The sequence below is a fragment of the Ammospiza nelsoni genome, chromosome 18, assembly GCF_027579445.1.
Source record: "Ammospiza nelsoni isolate bAmmNel1 chromosome 18, bAmmNel1.pri, whole genome shotgun sequence".
Lineage (NCBI taxonomy): Eukaryota > Metazoa > Chordata > Aves > Passeriformes > Passerellidae > Ammospiza > Ammospiza nelsoni.
This window is the reverse complement of record NC_080650.1, coordinates 84,853-102,207: the sequence shown is the minus strand read 5'-3', so window position 1 is coordinate 102,207 and position 17,355 is coordinate 84,853. Positions and strand designations below refer to the sequence as shown.

Genomic DNA, 17,355 nt, shown 5'->3' with positions numbered 1-17,355 from the left:
TCATGCTTGCAGCCTTGTTTTTCACTTGTAGATTTTGCTTTATTACTTCTGGTTACACCCCACAGAAGGGGAGTTCATAGCTGGCACATCTCCATTTCTTCCCAGTGCTTGCTGTTTCCCCGCACTCCTGGGAAGTGCAGCAGCAGGGCCATGCCCCATCTCCGCATGCTTTGAGGTCCCTGGGGAAAGAGCAGCCATGGAAGCTCAGCTTTTAAAATTGCCCACTTCTTTCCTTTCAGTGCTGAACTGAGCTGGCTTTCATCTGTCTGTAGTTAAGGACTACTCCCTTGTGCCATCTCATCAGAGTTGCAGTCTTTGACACTGGTGCTCAGGCCATGGACTGCCGGAGTGGGAGCAGAGCCCACTGGCAGAGAAGCAGTGACACCAGTGAGTCAGTGCCCACCACTGGCTGTGCTGTGATTGCCATGGCCTGAGCCCAGATGTGGATTTACTCAGGCGTGGAGGGGTGGCAGTCTAGAGGAAGGTGGCATAACTCTCAGTTCTGCACTCCAATCCCCACAACGGTCCTGATCCTTCTGCTTTCTTCCTTTAATCAGTAGCATCCTGCCATGGGGACCTCCCATCCAAACCGAACACTTTTGGTTGATAGTCTAACTGCTGGGAGAGGGTCGATGGAGGGTTCCAACACCCGCTGTTTTCCTCCTACAGACAATGGCAGTGTTGCAGCACTGGATCAGGGCTTCTGCGCCGTGGATGGTTCTGGGCAGCTGGAAAAGCATCTTTGCCAAGGCAGCAAGCATCTACCCTTTCAACTATCCCCTCTTCCTTCCCCTTCCAAGAAAAATCAGTGTGGGTTTATCAAGCACTCTTTAGCTTGCTGTGTTTGGTAGTTCTCTGCATTTATTTTATTTGGCCATAGTTTCAGGGCTGGGAAAGTGGGAGAGTGCTTTAATTAACAAGCTATTGATTTCTCATCCATCACTGATACTCTCCCACTTTTGTCTTTTGGAGGACAAAACTAATAAGGAAATCAGAAATCAAAATAGGTGTGGGTGCCCCTCAATGGCAAACAGAGGCAGATCAGTTCTCTCTAGTCTCTACTTATTAATCATTATACATACAAAGTCTGCTTGGGATGGGTCAAGCAAAGGAGGTGACTCAGGGGACACATGAAGGATTGGCAGCGCTGTGTGAGAGTCAGCATTCATTTGTCTGCATGGCAATGCTGCTGCCTGGCTGAGCACTAAATGCAGAGGGGATATTTTTCTCCTTGGTATCCCAGTTGTGTCCCTCAACACCACATCCTGCTCGGCGGCTGCCAGTTCCAGTGTTGTGGTTGATGTTCCCTCCTGCAGCCCCATCTGCCACAGGGATAGACACTCCTCAGGACGTGCCAGAGTGTGATTTGCAGCAGGATGTCACTGAGCCTACAGCTTGGGGCAGTGTTGGTGGGGTGGCTGAAGGAACTGAGCAGTCCAGTTGTCATCACCCTCCCTCTGGCTGGCAGAGGCTGTCTGGAACAGAGAGCTTTCTCTCCAATTATTCACATTAGGCTTTGATCTGAGTTCTGTAAGAGGAATCTCAGAAGGGATTTACATCCAAGAAGAAGGAGTTCTTCTCTTCACTGGAAACCTAAACACCATTTACTATTACTACTATTACTAGTAATAATAATTTAAGGTAGGAGGAAGGTTTTTTATCTGCATGCTGTTAGAAATGTGCTTCCTTTTCAGTGGAATTGGGTGATGCAAGGCCAACAAACATCCTATCATCATAATAGTCTTTTCCTAATCTCATTGAAAACAATTAGCAGAGTTCCAGCAATCAAATCAGATGCTGAATTAAAAAACCCTGATGGGATTCTCTTAAAACATGACAGTGATAATGAATCAAGGATAAGGGACTTTCTACTTACACCTGCAGCATATGAATAAAATGTGGATCACCTCAGAGGTGTAGGACTTTTTGGAAGAAGTAAAATAGGTATTGATTCTGTTTCTGCCTTAATCTGATGCTTCTGGAGTCAGATCTTGGGATGAATATTAATAATATTTGTTTCTTTGGACAGGGCTTTTTATCCACCATCCTATTAAAGGGAGATATGATTTATTATCCTCATTCTACAGCTGGAAAGAAAAGGAAAGGAAAATAGCTCACATGGTGAGCAGGGCTTGGGAAGGAAAGAGCAGATAATGTCCCTAAATGTGACTCTGTGCCTTAGGCACTATGATCCTGGAGAAAGGTCATAATTCCTAGGCTAAACATGGTGTGTGTTACACGTATAATGACTTAGTAGAAATTAAAGCAGCGAAGGGTTTACCTAAGTCCTGAGGAGTGTTATGAAAGATGAAGATAGTTAGTTAATGACTATCTGGAATCCAGGTGGCCTTTATCTCTGTACTATAGAGGATTACATCTGGGCATAATCTCTTCTATAAATTAAAAATTGCCTTGAAAACTGTATTTTCTAATCACATGCTAATACTCTTTGTACCTCTGTGCTGTCTCCTTTACAAATGTGTTTTCTTTGAAGTCCTAAAATCATCTGGTGTTACATGCATGTAACTCATTTAGATTAGTCAATAAGGCTTTTCTTTGCCCAAAGAGTCAAGGGATAGCAAAGGAAAAGGTACGAACGATTTTTTCTCATTTGGCTGTGATGTGTTTTTCCTGATTCATCCACTCATTCCCACTGTCTCAAGGATGAGCATCCCAAGTGCTTCAGAGGAACTGCTAGTGAGATTTCTGCTTATTTTCATAAGCCCCTTTTTCCTCAATCAGAGATTCAACCCTGACTAGTTTTGCCCTGGCCCAAAGGTGGTGCCTACTTTGGGCTGCCTGTCTCTTGAGGGTGTGGGATGTGTTCACAACCTCAGCAAGCAAGTTGCTCTCTACTTTTCACACCCATGCTGTCTCCCAGCACTCAGATCGCTATTCAGGAAGAGCTCGAGTGGTGTGACTTCCCCTTCTGATGCTTGTAATTCTCATGAAGTGTAGTCAGGTCATCACTGCCCATTGGAGATGGGAAGTAGTGTGGTACCGAGTGATGCTGTCACAGCCGTGTTATGTAGCAGGGTAAGTGATGTGGTCATAATTGTTGCTTCAGCCTTTAAAAATCTGTCAAACCATGAAAACACTTTGGCTGGTGTGCTGGTGCACAAAGAAGAAAGTGTCTGTTATTACAGGGGTAAAGCTGGCCAGAAGGCATCCAAACAGGCTTTTGTCAATAATTACTCAAGCAACAGTACATTTGCTTGGAAAGCGTGTATATTTTTGTCAAAATCGCCAATCAAAGATTATGTAAATATACTCCTTTAGAAGCCAAGGTTCCTTGTAGCATCTTTGTCTTTTCATCTCTTCTATTAAATCAACAATATTAGGGATTCTTTTTCAAAGTTGGGTTATACGTTGACTTTTCAATGGGAAACATTGACTTTTATTCTATTCCAGCTCAGCCCAAAACTGCAAAAAGCTCTGAAGTCCTCACTGTGGCTCTGAGGCACCAGGCATCTGCAGAGCCGGTTCTGATTGTTCTTGGAGATCTTTCATGCTACTGACCCATCCTCTTTTTTGCCCTTTTTGTTTCAGAGTTCGCACCTTCCCAAAAGAGTCCCACTTGGGCCACGACACTGTCCGAGCCCTGATGTACTATGCCCTGAAGGTCTGGAGTGACATCACTCCGCTGAATTTCCATGAAGTGGCCGGAAACAACGCTGACATCCAGATAGACTTCTCCAAAGCAGATCACAATGATGGCTATCCCTTTGACGGGCCTGGTGGGACGGTGGCACATGCTTTCTTCCCCGGAGACCATCACACAGCAGGGGACACTCATTTTGACGATGATGAATATTGGACCTTCCGATCATCAGGTAGGTCAGGGTGGGAGAGCAGCAGCCAAGCACGAGGGCTCACAATTTTCTCTTCTGCTCGGGTGGCTGGAGTGGTTTAGCCTCTGCCACACCTTCACCCTAGGCTTCAGGATCCCTGAAGTCATCTGATTCCTCTTGCTAACAAAATCAACCCAGGCAGTGTTGAGGACACTCTTATGTTCCTGGATGCCTCAATGGCATCTCCATTTTTCTCCTTATCCTGCCAGAAATTGCAGAGCTCCCCATCGCCCAACCACAGTCCCCATCTCTTCTGAGACCTGGAAGGTTGCAGGTTGGGTATGCGGCTGCTGGAGCTCTTGGATGGGGACTGCATTCTCTGACTTTGACACCCTTTGGGTGTCTTCACTGCCACGTGTCCCAGTTCCGTATTTTTAAAGTATACTGTTAGCTGACCTACATATAAAGGGCTCTGTATTGTCCTGGGAAAAAGGCCTAGTTTCTTCCTGCCATCTCCTGTCTATTACCTAGCATCAGGATGGTTACAAGTTGCAGTTCTTTTCTTTTTTATCTTCATCCATCTGGCCAAAGCAGAATTTCAGTTAGCAGAGGGAATATCAGAGGCAAGTGTTCCTCAGTTGCAAAACCATCTGTGGGGATCAGGTCCCAAGCCTTTGTGTCAGGCGTGTTTTGACAGATTGTCTTCTCTGCAGCCACCAGCTGCTAATTTATTTCTCATTCCACCTCCTCCACCAGCCTCCTAGTGGGATCCTGCTGCCTCAGCTTAATGACTTTGTTTAAACCTGTCTTCTCTGAAACAAGCTAATACAAGCCCACCAGCTGACCTGTCATCCATCCCCCTGAGTGTTCATGGGCAGAAGGGTTCACCAAGAGTGCTGGAAGAGGTCTTGAGATGAAGGTTAAAGGTCTGGACAGGCTTATCCTTGAGAATTATACCTGCTTCTTGTTTCATGCTCCTTGTTTCATGTTTCTAGCCCCAACTGATGGCTCTTATTAGGAAGGAAAAAAAAAGCAGCAGTTTTGATCTGCAGACATACAGGGCAGAGACAAGCACTGTGGTCAGTAGCTTGCCAGAGGGAATGTGGTAGTGATGGAGTCAGTTTTGCAGCTAGTGGTTGGGAGTGCTCATTGTGAAACAAACTCCAATGAAGGAGCGAGCTCAGAGCCAGCGCTGCCACAGCGCTGCCCCTCTGAGCTCCACCAAGAGATGAGCCTGCCAGCGAAAATCTGCCCTCTATTTTGAAGATCTTGGAGCTATCTGAGCTTCATCTTTTATTTATTTTGTTCTCTCTACTGATTCAAAAACAACAACTTGGTAGGTGATATAAAAATATCCCCAAGGTTGTCATTCTGGCATTAAAATGTCAGAGAGCATATGTCTTGTTCTCTCTTAGTGCCAGGGAAAACAGCACAGGTTATAAAAATCTCACCTGGTTACAGACCCTGTAAATAATAGTCATGAAGGAAAAGGCAAAATTCCGCAAAAACTATCTCCTCCCTGCTCTGGCACCCTGAGCCTGGTGAGGAGCACTAAGGACTAGGCAGGATCAGCTACTTTTGTGCAAAAAAGTAGCCATCTCAGATGGCAAAGAAGCCATCTCTTTTGTCTCCAGTCATTCTCAGGGAATGTGACTCTCCCCTGAGCTCCACAGGGATCTTTCCAATTCACTGCTTCTTTATCACAATACTTGACATCATGATCTTTATAAGAACCACACTTAAAATCATTGCTGTCCTCTGGTATCTCTCTGCAGGACATTGCTGTGCAGAGAGGGGCAGAAATTACATGGACATGCGGTCCAGCCTGTCTAGAGCTGGGTTGTGGGAATGCACCAAGCAGTCTCAGTCCCATACAGCTGGGAGCAGCTCCTCCTTTGCTTTGGTAGCAGTGGCGTAGGTTTGGAAACGAGCATTAACCCTTTACGTGAGTGTCTCAGGCTCTGGAGATAGGATTGGTCTGTATGTGGGTGTGGTGTGAGGCACTGGGGGTCAGATTGCAAGTAAGGAAATTTGGGGAAAGAGAATATAGTAGTGATAGCCCAGACTGAAGGAAAAAAGTCATCAAAGCCTTGAGGTATTGATGTTCAACAGTGTCTCCCTAACGCCCATTGTGGCATGTGAGGATCGAAGTGTTTGCCAAAGGCAGCAGACACAAGAGCTGCAGCACAGGATGTGTAACAGGAGAAGATGGTAAATCCTCTAAAAATAAGCTGGACACAGTCAGCTACTTGTGTCAGGGTACCAGTGAGATGAGCAGGTTGGTGGTCGGTAAGCAGATGAACATTCCTGCACTTGTGTGCATACAGGATAGCTGAGGGGTGGATTTGGCCGGGGCAGGGAAAGCCCTGCGGGCAGGCAGGCACTGCCGGCACTCCCCAGCTCCTCGGCTTATGTCTTGGCTCATTGTCACAGGATGTGACAAGCTCCTGGCTGGTGGCTGCAGAAATCTGATATTTTGGGCAATGCAAAGGCTGTGTCAGCAGCTGCAGCAGGCATGAGATGCAGGGAGTGACTGCTCTGGCTCAGCTTCTCTAGTGCCACTCAGCAAATGGTTCTGATGTGGTTGCTGTCTCAGCCCTTTTTTTTCTCAGGTGCCGACAGTGATTTGGAAATAAGAGGGGTGATACCCAGACTGGTGTAGGCTGAAGTCTTGCTTTCCATATTCATATGATCCACCCCATTCCCTAACTGGAAAAAAATTTTTTTTTTGAACTTGACCTATTCCAAAGCTCTTCTTTCCAGTTTATTCAAGATAAACCTACACTTTCTCTTACTGCCCCTGTAGCCCACCCAAATCCTCCAATTACTCTCAGCACTTAGTGACCATTATTTCATTTTATCCTTATCTCCAGACACTCATGGGATGGACCTATTTGCTGTAGCTGTCCATGAGTTTGGCCATGCCATTGGCTTGACCCACATCTCTGCCATGGAGTCTATCATGAGACCCTACTACCAAGGTCCAGTGGGAGACCCTCTGAGGTACGACCTGCCTTACGAGGACAAAGTCCGAATCTGGCAACTCTATGGTAAGTTTGTGTCCCTCAACTGGCTACACCCTGTTCCTGCCATGGTAGGACACATTGGAATAGCTGTTCTCTGGGGTGAGTGGTGCTGGTAGGAAGGATGGTGTTCCCTATTACTCCTTTTTTTCTACACAGGAGTCAGGGAATCTGTGTCCCCCACAGCCAAGCCTGAAGTAAGCAAAACAGGTGATCATCCAATCCTACCAGAGCTGCCAGAGAACCGCTCCACTGTCCCGTAAGTCAAATTCTTCCTTTCCTGCAAAGGATGTGTAGTACTGAAGCTCTGCTTCATCCATATCTTTCCTGCTCACTTTGTCTTTGGTATTTCTCTCTGGATATTTTGCTAAAACTCAGATTTTTTTATTCATATTAGTGGAAAGTTGTCACCGTCACCCTTAGGTAAATTCATCCTTGCTGGAATTTTAAACAAACTTCCTCTGCAGTATCCTGAATTGCAGAAGTATAACTTACCTAAATTGTTCCACAGTGAGCAACTGCCTAATGTACCCGAGGGAGTGAATATTGGAACAAGTGGACTGATAGTCTGACTCCAATGCAGGTTAACATTGGCAAAGGGCTGCTTACATGTGTCATCAAGCAACCAGCATGGCCTCGTTAAGGGAAGTGCAAGACATAGCTCATTAATAAATGTTGACCAAGACAGCAGGACAGTTAAGAGAAGAAGGGACACCGAACAAAAAGGCAGGAGGTGATGGTCACACATTTTTGCCAGACACTAAAAGCCCCCCAGTTGAGAGCAGCAGAGATGCAGCAGGTCACCTTCACCTCGTGCACCTTTTGTTTGAACATGCTGAATGCCATTAGTTACATTTCTCCGCATGTAGCTTCTAAAGGCGCTTGTCCACCAGGCTCCTTATGGCCATGTTTAGACCTAGATATAAGAGAGCCTTTCTCCCTGCTGTTGTAAGAGGCCACCATCTCATACCAGCAGCAGGAGCAGCAGGAAACTTGCTCACGTCATCCCCTTGTTCCTGCCTTGTATTCTGGGAGACTGGATGGGGTTTGCCTCCACATCTGTCATTTTGTGGTCAAAGAGCAAAGAAGCTGGTGCTGGCAGCCCAGCACAATTTTTCTATCCGCAGAATAGATTCACGCTTCCTTGTCATCCACAGGAGCTTTTCCATGCGTGTTCACTGCATGCTCTCCTTGTTCCTCCATCATTATTTCTTATGTGGGCTTTGCGGCTCTCTCAGTTCTTCATACTCTGTGCCTTCCCCACCCACCTTGTTAAAGCAGCTCAATATCTCTGCTGCCACTTGCCAGGTGGCTTTCACCAGGTAGATTTCACTGGACATCACGTAGCTCCTCCAGGTCCCTCTGTTTAAGCTCAGCTGCTTTCTGCTTTGCAGCTCAGTCACCTCTCACTAGCACTTGGGAGCTTAGCCCTGGAGCAGTGGCATCCTGAGCTGCTGGAGTGAGAGGCTGCTTGGCTGATTTCCATGTCCTGCTGCCCTGGGGTAGCTGGCCGAGCCACACCGTGCCACTGGGAGCAGGAAGCCAGCTCTCACCAACTACATGAGCTGGTGAATGTAGAGCATGTCCTCGCTTGACTCCCAGCAATGGCTTCCGGTGGCTCAGGGTTGTCAGCCCAAGCTGTCTTCAGACTGAGGTTTGCCCGAGCTCGCCTTGGAAATCCTTGTGCACATGGCTGGGCTTGAACATGAGGTGTGACAGATGGGCACAGCCTGTAGTCTTCTCCAGGAGCAGGGGGGATTCAGTCTGTGGGGTAGCAGGCATCGGGGGGGACACAGCCCCTCACTGCCTACCCGGGAATCTCTCCACAGGCTCAGGCGGGACGTGCCCAACAGGTGTAGCACGCACTTCGATGCAGTGGCCCAGATCCGGGGAGAGGCTTTCTTCTTCAAAGGTGAGCACCAGGGGTCTGTGCCACCCTGTGGTGGCTTTGATGTGGCGGCAGCAGAGGCAGGACAGTGTGGAATAGGCTGGAGTGGGTGGTGAGGATGAGCTGGCTGGGGTTTGTGGGCTGCTCCCACATACCCAGGGAGGCATCTCATACCTGAATGTGGGTCCAGACTGGTGACAATCCAGCGCAGCAGTTTTTACTCTGATCCATCACACTGGACTGTCCGCTGAAGGACTAAAATCTGATCATTGTGCTCCCAAAAAGTCAAAATCGAGCTCGAACCAAGGATAAGCAGAGCAGCAACACTCCACTGCTTTCCTCCTGGATAGCTCCAGCCTTCCTTTCCTCCCATGCTTCGCCTTCCCTAATTTTGCTTGCCGTACATCTCTCAAAGACAGTATGTACATAAATGAGGACCATCTGGTTTTGTGGCAGCGAATGCTTGCTGGCACTGTGTTCCCAGGATGCCCAACTGTTGATGAGGATCCCATCGGTACCTTCTCAGCTGAGCAGAGCCTCTGTAGGCTGGGCTCTCTGGGCTTGCTTTCTCACATTTCCAAGATGTAAAAATGCCTGTGGGTGTTTCTTTGCATCCCTAGCCACCATTTGGCCACCCCAAAGCCATCCACCAGGTAAGCAGAAGCATTTTCTCCAGGGATGAGCAGCAGCGTCCTGGCATCTGGGTATCACAGCGTGAGCCTTGGGTCGCAAGCAAGAACAGCAAAAGGGCTTCAGAGAATTTGGTGTTGCCTGTGCCCTGAGGGAAGCACAATATGGGGACTGTTCCACAACATTATTTGTTCAGATGCCAGCTCCAAAAAGCCACAGCTAAGAAGGGAAACTCAAAGACATGAACTGGTGTCAGGATAAATGGCTGGCTGTCCCTCGGAGGGGAAAAACTGATGAAGTAAAGAGAAATCCATCTCTGTGTCTATTTTTGGATATATTTATTGCAGGCCAAAAAGCAGATGTAAAGAGCACAGGCTCAGTGGATACCAGCTGCATGTATGCCTCCAGCACTTTACTCGCAGCCTCCGTTGTTGCCCCCCGAACCGTCCTGTGCCCCAAGGAGAGGGGATGTCACCTCTGGGGCAGAGTAAATAATCTCCAGTGCTGAGCTTTGTCCCTCGATAGGCATTTTATTCTGAGCTGGTCCTGCTGGTTTCCTAGATGGAAAGAAGCCACTGCAAAGGTCCCAAGACTGGAGCTCCCCAGACCTCATAGGCTTGTTGTTTTGAAGGCAACAGTGTGTTCTTTGCTCTTTGAAATCACCGCTTGCTTTGATGCAGGTGCCTCACCACAGACTCCCGAAGTTTTTGACACCTTTGGCCTGTGTGTGCATCTGCATGGTGTGTGCAGCAGTCTTGCCAAAGGCACCCAAAGTCTGAATAGCGTGGAACACGGCTGCTATCAAAATTAACTGAAATTAAAGAAAGCAATTGCCTCAACCTATCATGCATATCTTGGTGCAGCAGGACCTCACACTTGGTTTTTATTGTGTTCAGTTTTTCAGCTCAGAGGAAGGTTTAAATTGAGCTTTTTAACAAATATGGGGTTAGGATTTTGGTTTTTAGATTATTCCTGCATGCTAGTGGCAGCAGTTCTCCCATGGATCTGGCTTTGGCTGATGATCATCCATGCAACACCAGCACTTTTGGTGAGTAGGCTGGGCTATGGCAGATCATAAACCCAGGCAGACTGGGGCTGTCTTGTTCAGCATTCCTTGCTACTTAAGTGCTTTATTTTCTTTCTTCTTCCTGATAGCTTATAAAAACCCAACCAAAGTCACCAACAGCTCAGGCTATTTATTCCTGACTTTTGGGGTAGATGTAAGGTTTTCCTCCTGCAGCAGCTCACCTGCTGAGCCCATCACTTCCAAAGGGACAAAATGTCAGCAGTACTGAGGCTTCCTTTTGTGGCTCCAATGAGCCCAGGAAACTTGGAAGTTCAGATGTTGATCTGCTAAAGAATGAATTAAGTTGGGCTGTATTTCTTGCTAAAAAGGTGGAAATCTGACCTTGTCTAGTGCCTTGCTATTTACAGATGCAGAGATCATCTTTATTTAATTACAAATGTTTCCATTGATGTAAAATAGCCACCAAATTTGAATCTTTGGGATTTTTTATATTCTTTAAAGGATCTGTAACTATGGCAATTCCCACCATATTGGAATTTATTATTAATTAATGTTTCAGTAAGATAGAGCAAATACGCAAACTGGAGCAGAAGAACAAGAATGTTATATAAATCCTTATAATTAGAATAAAATTCCCTCTCTGGGAATGTTAAGGTGTTAGAATTCTGTGTCCTGCATTATTACCCTAAGACCTGATTTCCATAAAATTTTAAAAGCTGGTGTCACAATCTGCCAGCTCTGGAGAAAAATCTTGAGTGTGTGGGGCATAGAAATCTGAAGATGCATCTTTGTTTTCTATTGCTTTCATACAAGAAATTAATGCAAGACCAGATGCAAATAATGTGCAATAATTTCTAACAGGCAATAACAAATAAAAGACAAAGTTGAGAGTTGCCTCCTAAACATCTTGCTGTGGCTCACATCACTCCATGAAGCTCTTTGGAGAAAACACAGCATGAAATGTGCTGCAAAAAGGCTGAGAATCCTAGAGCCAACACAGAGTTGGGTTTGGAGTTCCCCCTGAAAACCATTAAGATTCCTCGGGAAATCCCATATAAGGCTCTTTCAGCAGGAAAAAGTTTGTCATCCTTCCCACAAAGGATAAATCTGTTTTCTTTTACACCATCCAAAATATTTCAGAAATCCCCGAAATACTCTTTCCTAGCCGGGGCAGTGCTGCTGCAGGTGTTGAAGTGCGTTTGCTGGTACCACCAGTACATTCATCCTGGAAGCTCCACAGAACTTCAGTCTCTGCTTAGTATCCTGCAGCTCTAGATGGTATCAAAGTCCTTAACTGCCTCCTTCCCCACCACAAGCCTTCCAGATCTATTCACATGTTGTCCTCCTCCTTTATTTTCTCAATCCTTTTCTTCATTACAAAACAACCCATCTGGTATTTCTGTGTTTCACTGTAACATACCAGACATTTCCAAACATAAAAGCAGCTGGACTGTGTGCAGGAAGTTGTGGCTGCTTCAGGAGAGGAGGAATAGGGATGTTTTTTTGGAAGTTCTTGCTTAAGGCTGTCGGTGCCTGGTCCCACCAGCTTGCAGGAGGTCCTGAGCAGAGAGGGAGGGAGGAGACGGAAGGCTCCTCTCTCCTGCCCCGGGCTCAGCGGCCACACTGTGGCCAGGAGTATAACAGCTCCAGCACAATGTCCAGAGTATTATTTTCATCCAAAAAAGAAAGGGATTTCTTCTAATGACTGCTAGAAAAAGAAAGCAGTCACAGCTGCTGCTGGAAAGCAGGATGGCTCTAAATCATGGCTCCCATCTCACACGCTTTGCTTCCTGCTGCTGCTACCCACCTGACACTCACCCCCCAGGGAAGGTGGGGTTGAGTGTGGTTCAGTAATGTCCAGTCTGTCCCTCCAGGCAAGTACTTCTGGAGACTGACTCGCAATAAGCACTTGGTCTCCCTCCAGCCGGCTCAGATTCACCGTTTCTGGCGGGGCTTGCCGCTCAACCTGGAGAGCCTAGATGCAGTCTACGAGAGAACCAGCGACCACAAGATTGTCTTCTTCAAAGGTGAGAGCAAACATGGTGCTGGAGGTATAGAATGTGTTGCTAGGCAGGAGACACCAGTGCCACATGTTAAGCATCTCAAGTGCCAGTCTGAATCCTGTTGTGCATGAGCAAGGCCAGAAGAAATGTGCTGGCAGGGAGGGCAAGCAAAAGTTAATGGTCACGTTCCCCAGAAACTGAGGGAAATGTCATATTAGATAAAGTTCAGCCAAATGTAGCAGAAATCTTTTCAAGAGCTTTTCAAGAATGAAACACAAGACAAAACCACCCCTACACATGCTCAAAGGTGGTGTGTTCCTCCTTTGACCTTTTCTCTTTTCAGTATGTGTTGCTGAGAAAAGAAATTAGTCAGAGAGGAAATAGAAATGAAACTGAAGACCTTTGGCTTTAATAATTATATTTCTGTTACTGTGTTTTTTTCTTAAAATTAGTAGTATAATTCTCTCTTTTAATTTAAAAAAAACTTGCAAGCTTTTATTTCAGAAGAGCTGGAGGAACAGTTTACCTCTTGGTTTCTATACAAATGTCTGAGTCCCCCACAGACCACCTACTTGTGCTGGTTAGACACCACCCATGCACTCAATGGCACCCAAGACCCTGGCAAGGCTCTTGTTTCACCAAGGCTGTGCACTTGAAGTGCTAAACACATCCCAGCTCTCCATTCTTCCTGTTTGGAAACTACTTTTTGTCTCCCGACCGTTCTGCTTGAAACATGGCGCAATTATCGGTTTGAGAAGTGCTGAACCAAGCACTTCTGGAAGCAATAATTTGCTTTCAGTTCCCCCAGCTAGGCCAGAGAGATGGCTCATGTCCCACACAAACCCCTAGGCTTGCAGAAGGTCTTTCCAAGTGCAGCTGACACCCTCCTGGGCCCCACATCTCTTCATGGAACAGCATATGGAAGGCTCTGCCACGTGTGTCCAGCTGCCTCAGGCAGCCTGCTCTGCTCTGCTTTCCCAGAGGAAATGGGGCCAGCTTAAGGGGTGTGCTACCCCTTATGCCTGGCTCTAGACCCTCCCAGTCAGGTCTGCAGACCACAGCGGTCCTCAGTCACTTCCTTCTCTCTCTGCTGGGGATGAACAGACAACCAACCAAGAGCACAGGTCCAGGGGCTCCTCTCAGCTGCCAAGGAGGCTGAAATTCCAGATGTGCCACGGCTGGCAACTTGTTCCAAGACATGCATTCTCTCTGTGTGTTAGTCCTGCCTAGTTCCCAACACAAACTCAGAATTTTCTTTCCAGCTATAAAATACGACTCATTCTCTCCCCGCAGCTCTATTTCATTGATCCCTGGACTGAAATCAAAGAACACAAATTACCTTGACCTCTAAGGTCCTGCTGCTGATACATGGGCATGCATTTAAGGGCCCCTTCAGATATTCTAGAAAACCAAGGGAGGAAAAAATCTGATCCTTAAAATAGGCTATGCAGTACCCAAAAGGGCACTGCAGGTTCCTAAATAGGTGTTGTAAAAGAAGACTATTCCAGTGGTTAGAGAGCTATGAAGAAATTGAGACATTTGGGTTAATTTGCTTGTTCCATCCTTCCCAAGGTCAGGCCAAGGGGGCAGCTGTGTAAGACCTTTGAAGACCGCTGAGCTGCTCGTATGGGATGTGTCCAGTCCCTGTGCATCCTCATAATGCACAGGTCTCTTGGCCCATCTGGCCTTAGAAAGTGGTGATTTCTCCTCCAAAGTGGACCACACTTGGCTTCTCAGGAGCCAAATAGTCTGCAGAAAATGCCCAGTTTGCCCACAAAAGCTGCTTTGTTTCTTTGGATATCAGGCAGAAATCCAAGGGGCAGAAAACCAAATGCCTCCATCAAATACATAAAAGTGACAGCTCTATTGATGCTGTCAGTGTGTTCATATCCTGGGACAGTCATGCTTTCAGCAGCAAAGAGGGGCTATGTGCATGGACAGCCTAATTCAAAGAAGCAGCTGTTCAAAGCCAGACGTTCCCCAATGGGCTGACCCCTTCCTATTCCCATCCTTACATGCCCAGAGCTCAGCCCCGAGACTTTGTCACCACAGTAGATAACGAAACATTAGCTCAGCTCATCTGTGGGGAAATACTGGTTTAGGCTGTGCTTTTGAATGTGATTTTATTCTGTGCTTGTTTCCTTTCCACAGGAGACAGATACTGGGTCTTCAAAGATAACAATGTGGAAGAAGGGTACCCACGCCCCATTTCGGACTTTGGCCTGCCCCTGGGAGGAATCGACGCTGCTTTCTCCTGGGCTCACAATGACAAGACTTATTTCTTTAAGGACAATCTCTACTGGTGCTACGATGACCATGAGCGGAGGATGGATCCCGGCTATCCTTCAGAGGCCGTCCCGTGGAAGGGAATACCCAACCCTTTAGATGATGCCATGAGGTGGTCAGATGGTGAGTCCATATGGCAGTTTAAAAAAGCACAACAAAGAAAATCAGTGCTCTGTTGAGCTGTACTCCCTTCTACCCTGCCTGCCAACGCAAACGCTGAGCCCCTGATGGGATGTTCCTGGTGACTGGAAGCTGAAGAGAGAGGTGTGATTCCAGCCAGAGCTCCCCATACTGCTCACCAGAGGACTTTGTAATTTTAAACAGGCACCAAAAATAAGGTGGGGGGATAATTACTGCACTTCATTAAAAGAACACAGTTGACATGCGATGTCACTGTTTTGCAGTGATTTTTATCCTAGTATGGGCTGATTTGGTCCTTGCTGTCATTGGATTTTTAGGTGCATATATGAGGATGCAGACAAAAAATACTTTTAAAGATGTTTACCCAGAGTTACAACTTATTTTCTGATGAGATTTCTCAATGGTTTCTTTCCCCTGAAAAGACCACAAAAATTTTGTCACAATCAGCTATTCGCTCACAACAAGGTGGTACTTCCAGGGTTTATTTACTGGTGACCTAACAGTGTAGTAGCAATCATTAAACCAGGCAGAGAGGAAGGCTACTTCCAGAGACTTTTCAGGCTGAATTTCCAAAGCTATTGAGAGTCACATTCCCATAGGTAGGAGTCCTCCTGAGCATGGGCCTGCTTAGAGAATTCACAGCCTCCCAGTTCAGAGTGGAAAACGTGCACCTGAAAGCAAAAGGTTCCCAGGGCTCTGTCAAGCTCCAGTTATTTTTCTGAGCCCAGGGTCAGCAGCACACACCTCAATTCATTAATGAATAGTGGGGTCTCCAGCTTTACCATGCCCGATTACAAGAAGGAGAGTAGTGCATGATGTGTCCAGCTGTGGGTTCACAGGGCCTCGACCCTACACACGCACTAGTACTGGCAGGCATAGCTGCTCCAGGACTCACCGCAGAAGAAGCAACAGCTCACCATCCACCTCCAACTGCTGGTGGCTCCTGGCTGAGGTGAGACATCCTGTGCAGGCACAGAGTTACCTTCCCTTCTGGAGCATCCCTCCTGCAGCGAGAGGGGATATTGACAACAAGCAGTGATATCTCATGCGCCTCTGCTCCCCGGGCCTCAGCTGGAGTGGGAACGCTCCTCTGCTGCTTCAAGTGCTCCTTTGACCTTTCTCTGGGATGCCATCCACCGCCACTCACCTCATGTTTGGGTTTTGGTCTCTTTGCAGGTGCAAGTTACTTCTTCAAGGGCAAGGAGTACTGGAAGGTGTTGGACAGTGATCTGGAGGTGCAACCCGGGTACCCACAGTCCATCGCCAGGGACTGGCTCGTGTGCAGCGACATGCAGGCTGATGCCCCTGAGGCAGCCGGGAGCAGCAGGACTGGGGCACGCTCCAGGCCGGGACAGCACGACGAGAGCCGCTCGAAGAACCGTTACGAGGTCTGCTCCTGCACCTCAGGCACCCCATCCCTGCGCCCTCACCCCATACCTGAGAGACTGACTGCCAGCTTCGTGCTGGCTGTGTGGACAGCAGCACTGGTCTGTGTGGCCCTCTGATGGCTCATCTCACCAGCAGGACAACACCATGGTGCTCCGGGATACAGCTCCGTGATTGCTAACTGTTGCAAGCAGAAAAAAAACATTCCTAAGAACATGCTAGTGAAGGGTTTGAATTCTCCATGAGAAATGAACAGTGATTTTGTTTGGGGATTTTCTTTCTTCTTAATTTGAGTTTAAAGGTGTAATAACAGAGTTGAGTTCTGCATCTTCTTATTCCCCCATCCAGTTAAAGATAAGAGCAGCCTTATATTGAATTTAGAGATGTGTTGCTCTGGATGTTTAAACACAGCAAACAAGGGAGGGGAGAGCTCCCAGGATGAAGTGGGGACAGAAGAGATGCTGCTGCGATAGACGGCGACAGAAAGGCAGCTGGCAGGAGGTAGTAGTTGTGTGCTGAGACATTGTACACATCCCATTGGATGTACACTAGAAGAAACCGTGACTCCACTAAGATTAACTGCAAGGTGATCATTATTTACTGTCAAGCCTGCTGTAGTCACTGGTGTCTGGGTAACCTGTATCAGTTTCTATCCGTCAGAAACACCTTTGCCTTTCAGAAGGTGCTGCAGCTTATCTTTGTATTCAAGTCATTGTAATTTAACAATTTCTCTAATAAACCTTGGCCGCCTACATGGAGATCTCCCAGTCCTGTGCCAGATCAAGCCTGATACCTGCAGCAAGGTACTGTCACCTGAGGCTCATAGCAGCCTTCCCTGTGGATGAGGGTAGTGCAGCCAAATGAGATGCAGTTACAACCACTGCCTCAGACTAAGCTGTGCACACAAATTCCTGGTCTCACAGAAATCCTGTGTTGGGTTGGCCCTATGTTTTGGAAGGAATCAAGATTGCATTTGTTCGTGACTCTCCCATACCTGGCCATGCTGCACACGATGGGCCAGAGCAGGGAAGATCATGTGCGGTCAGCTCAAATTCCTTTTGATGCTCCTGACAGGAGTTTGGAATGGCAGAAGCCAGGGTCAAGTGCTGCCTTAGGATGCACCTGTTTGTATTTATTCCTCACTCTTTATCAATTTTCTGTGGTATGATCTGGGCATTTG

At 47.2% G+C, this 17,355-nt stretch overlaps 1 protein-coding gene across 1 annotated transcript in view; it reads left to right on the top strand.

Annotated features, from left to right (window-relative positions):
- The window catches only part of MMP17 (matrix metallopeptidase 17), a 49,003-nt gene extending 32,076 nt beyond the window's left edge, over positions 1 to 16,927 (top strand). Inside the window, exons 4-10 of the mRNA XM_059485180.1 lie at positions 3,550 to 3,833; positions 6,665 to 6,841; positions 6,974 to 7,073; positions 8,644 to 8,726; positions 12,234 to 12,386; positions 14,514 to 14,771; positions 15,966 to 16,927. Coding sequence (XP_059341163.1) covers positions 3,550 to 3,833; positions 6,665 to 6,841; positions 6,974 to 7,073; positions 8,644 to 8,726; positions 12,234 to 12,386; positions 14,514 to 14,771; positions 15,966 to 16,294 — 1,384 coding nt within the window. The 3' untranslated portion in view covers positions 16,295 to 16,927. The remainder of the gene's footprint in view (positions 1 to 3,549; positions 3,834 to 6,664; positions 6,842 to 6,973; positions 7,074 to 8,643; positions 8,727 to 12,233; positions 12,387 to 14,513; positions 14,772 to 15,965) is intronic.
- Positions 16,928 to 17,355: the final 428 nt, after the last annotated feature.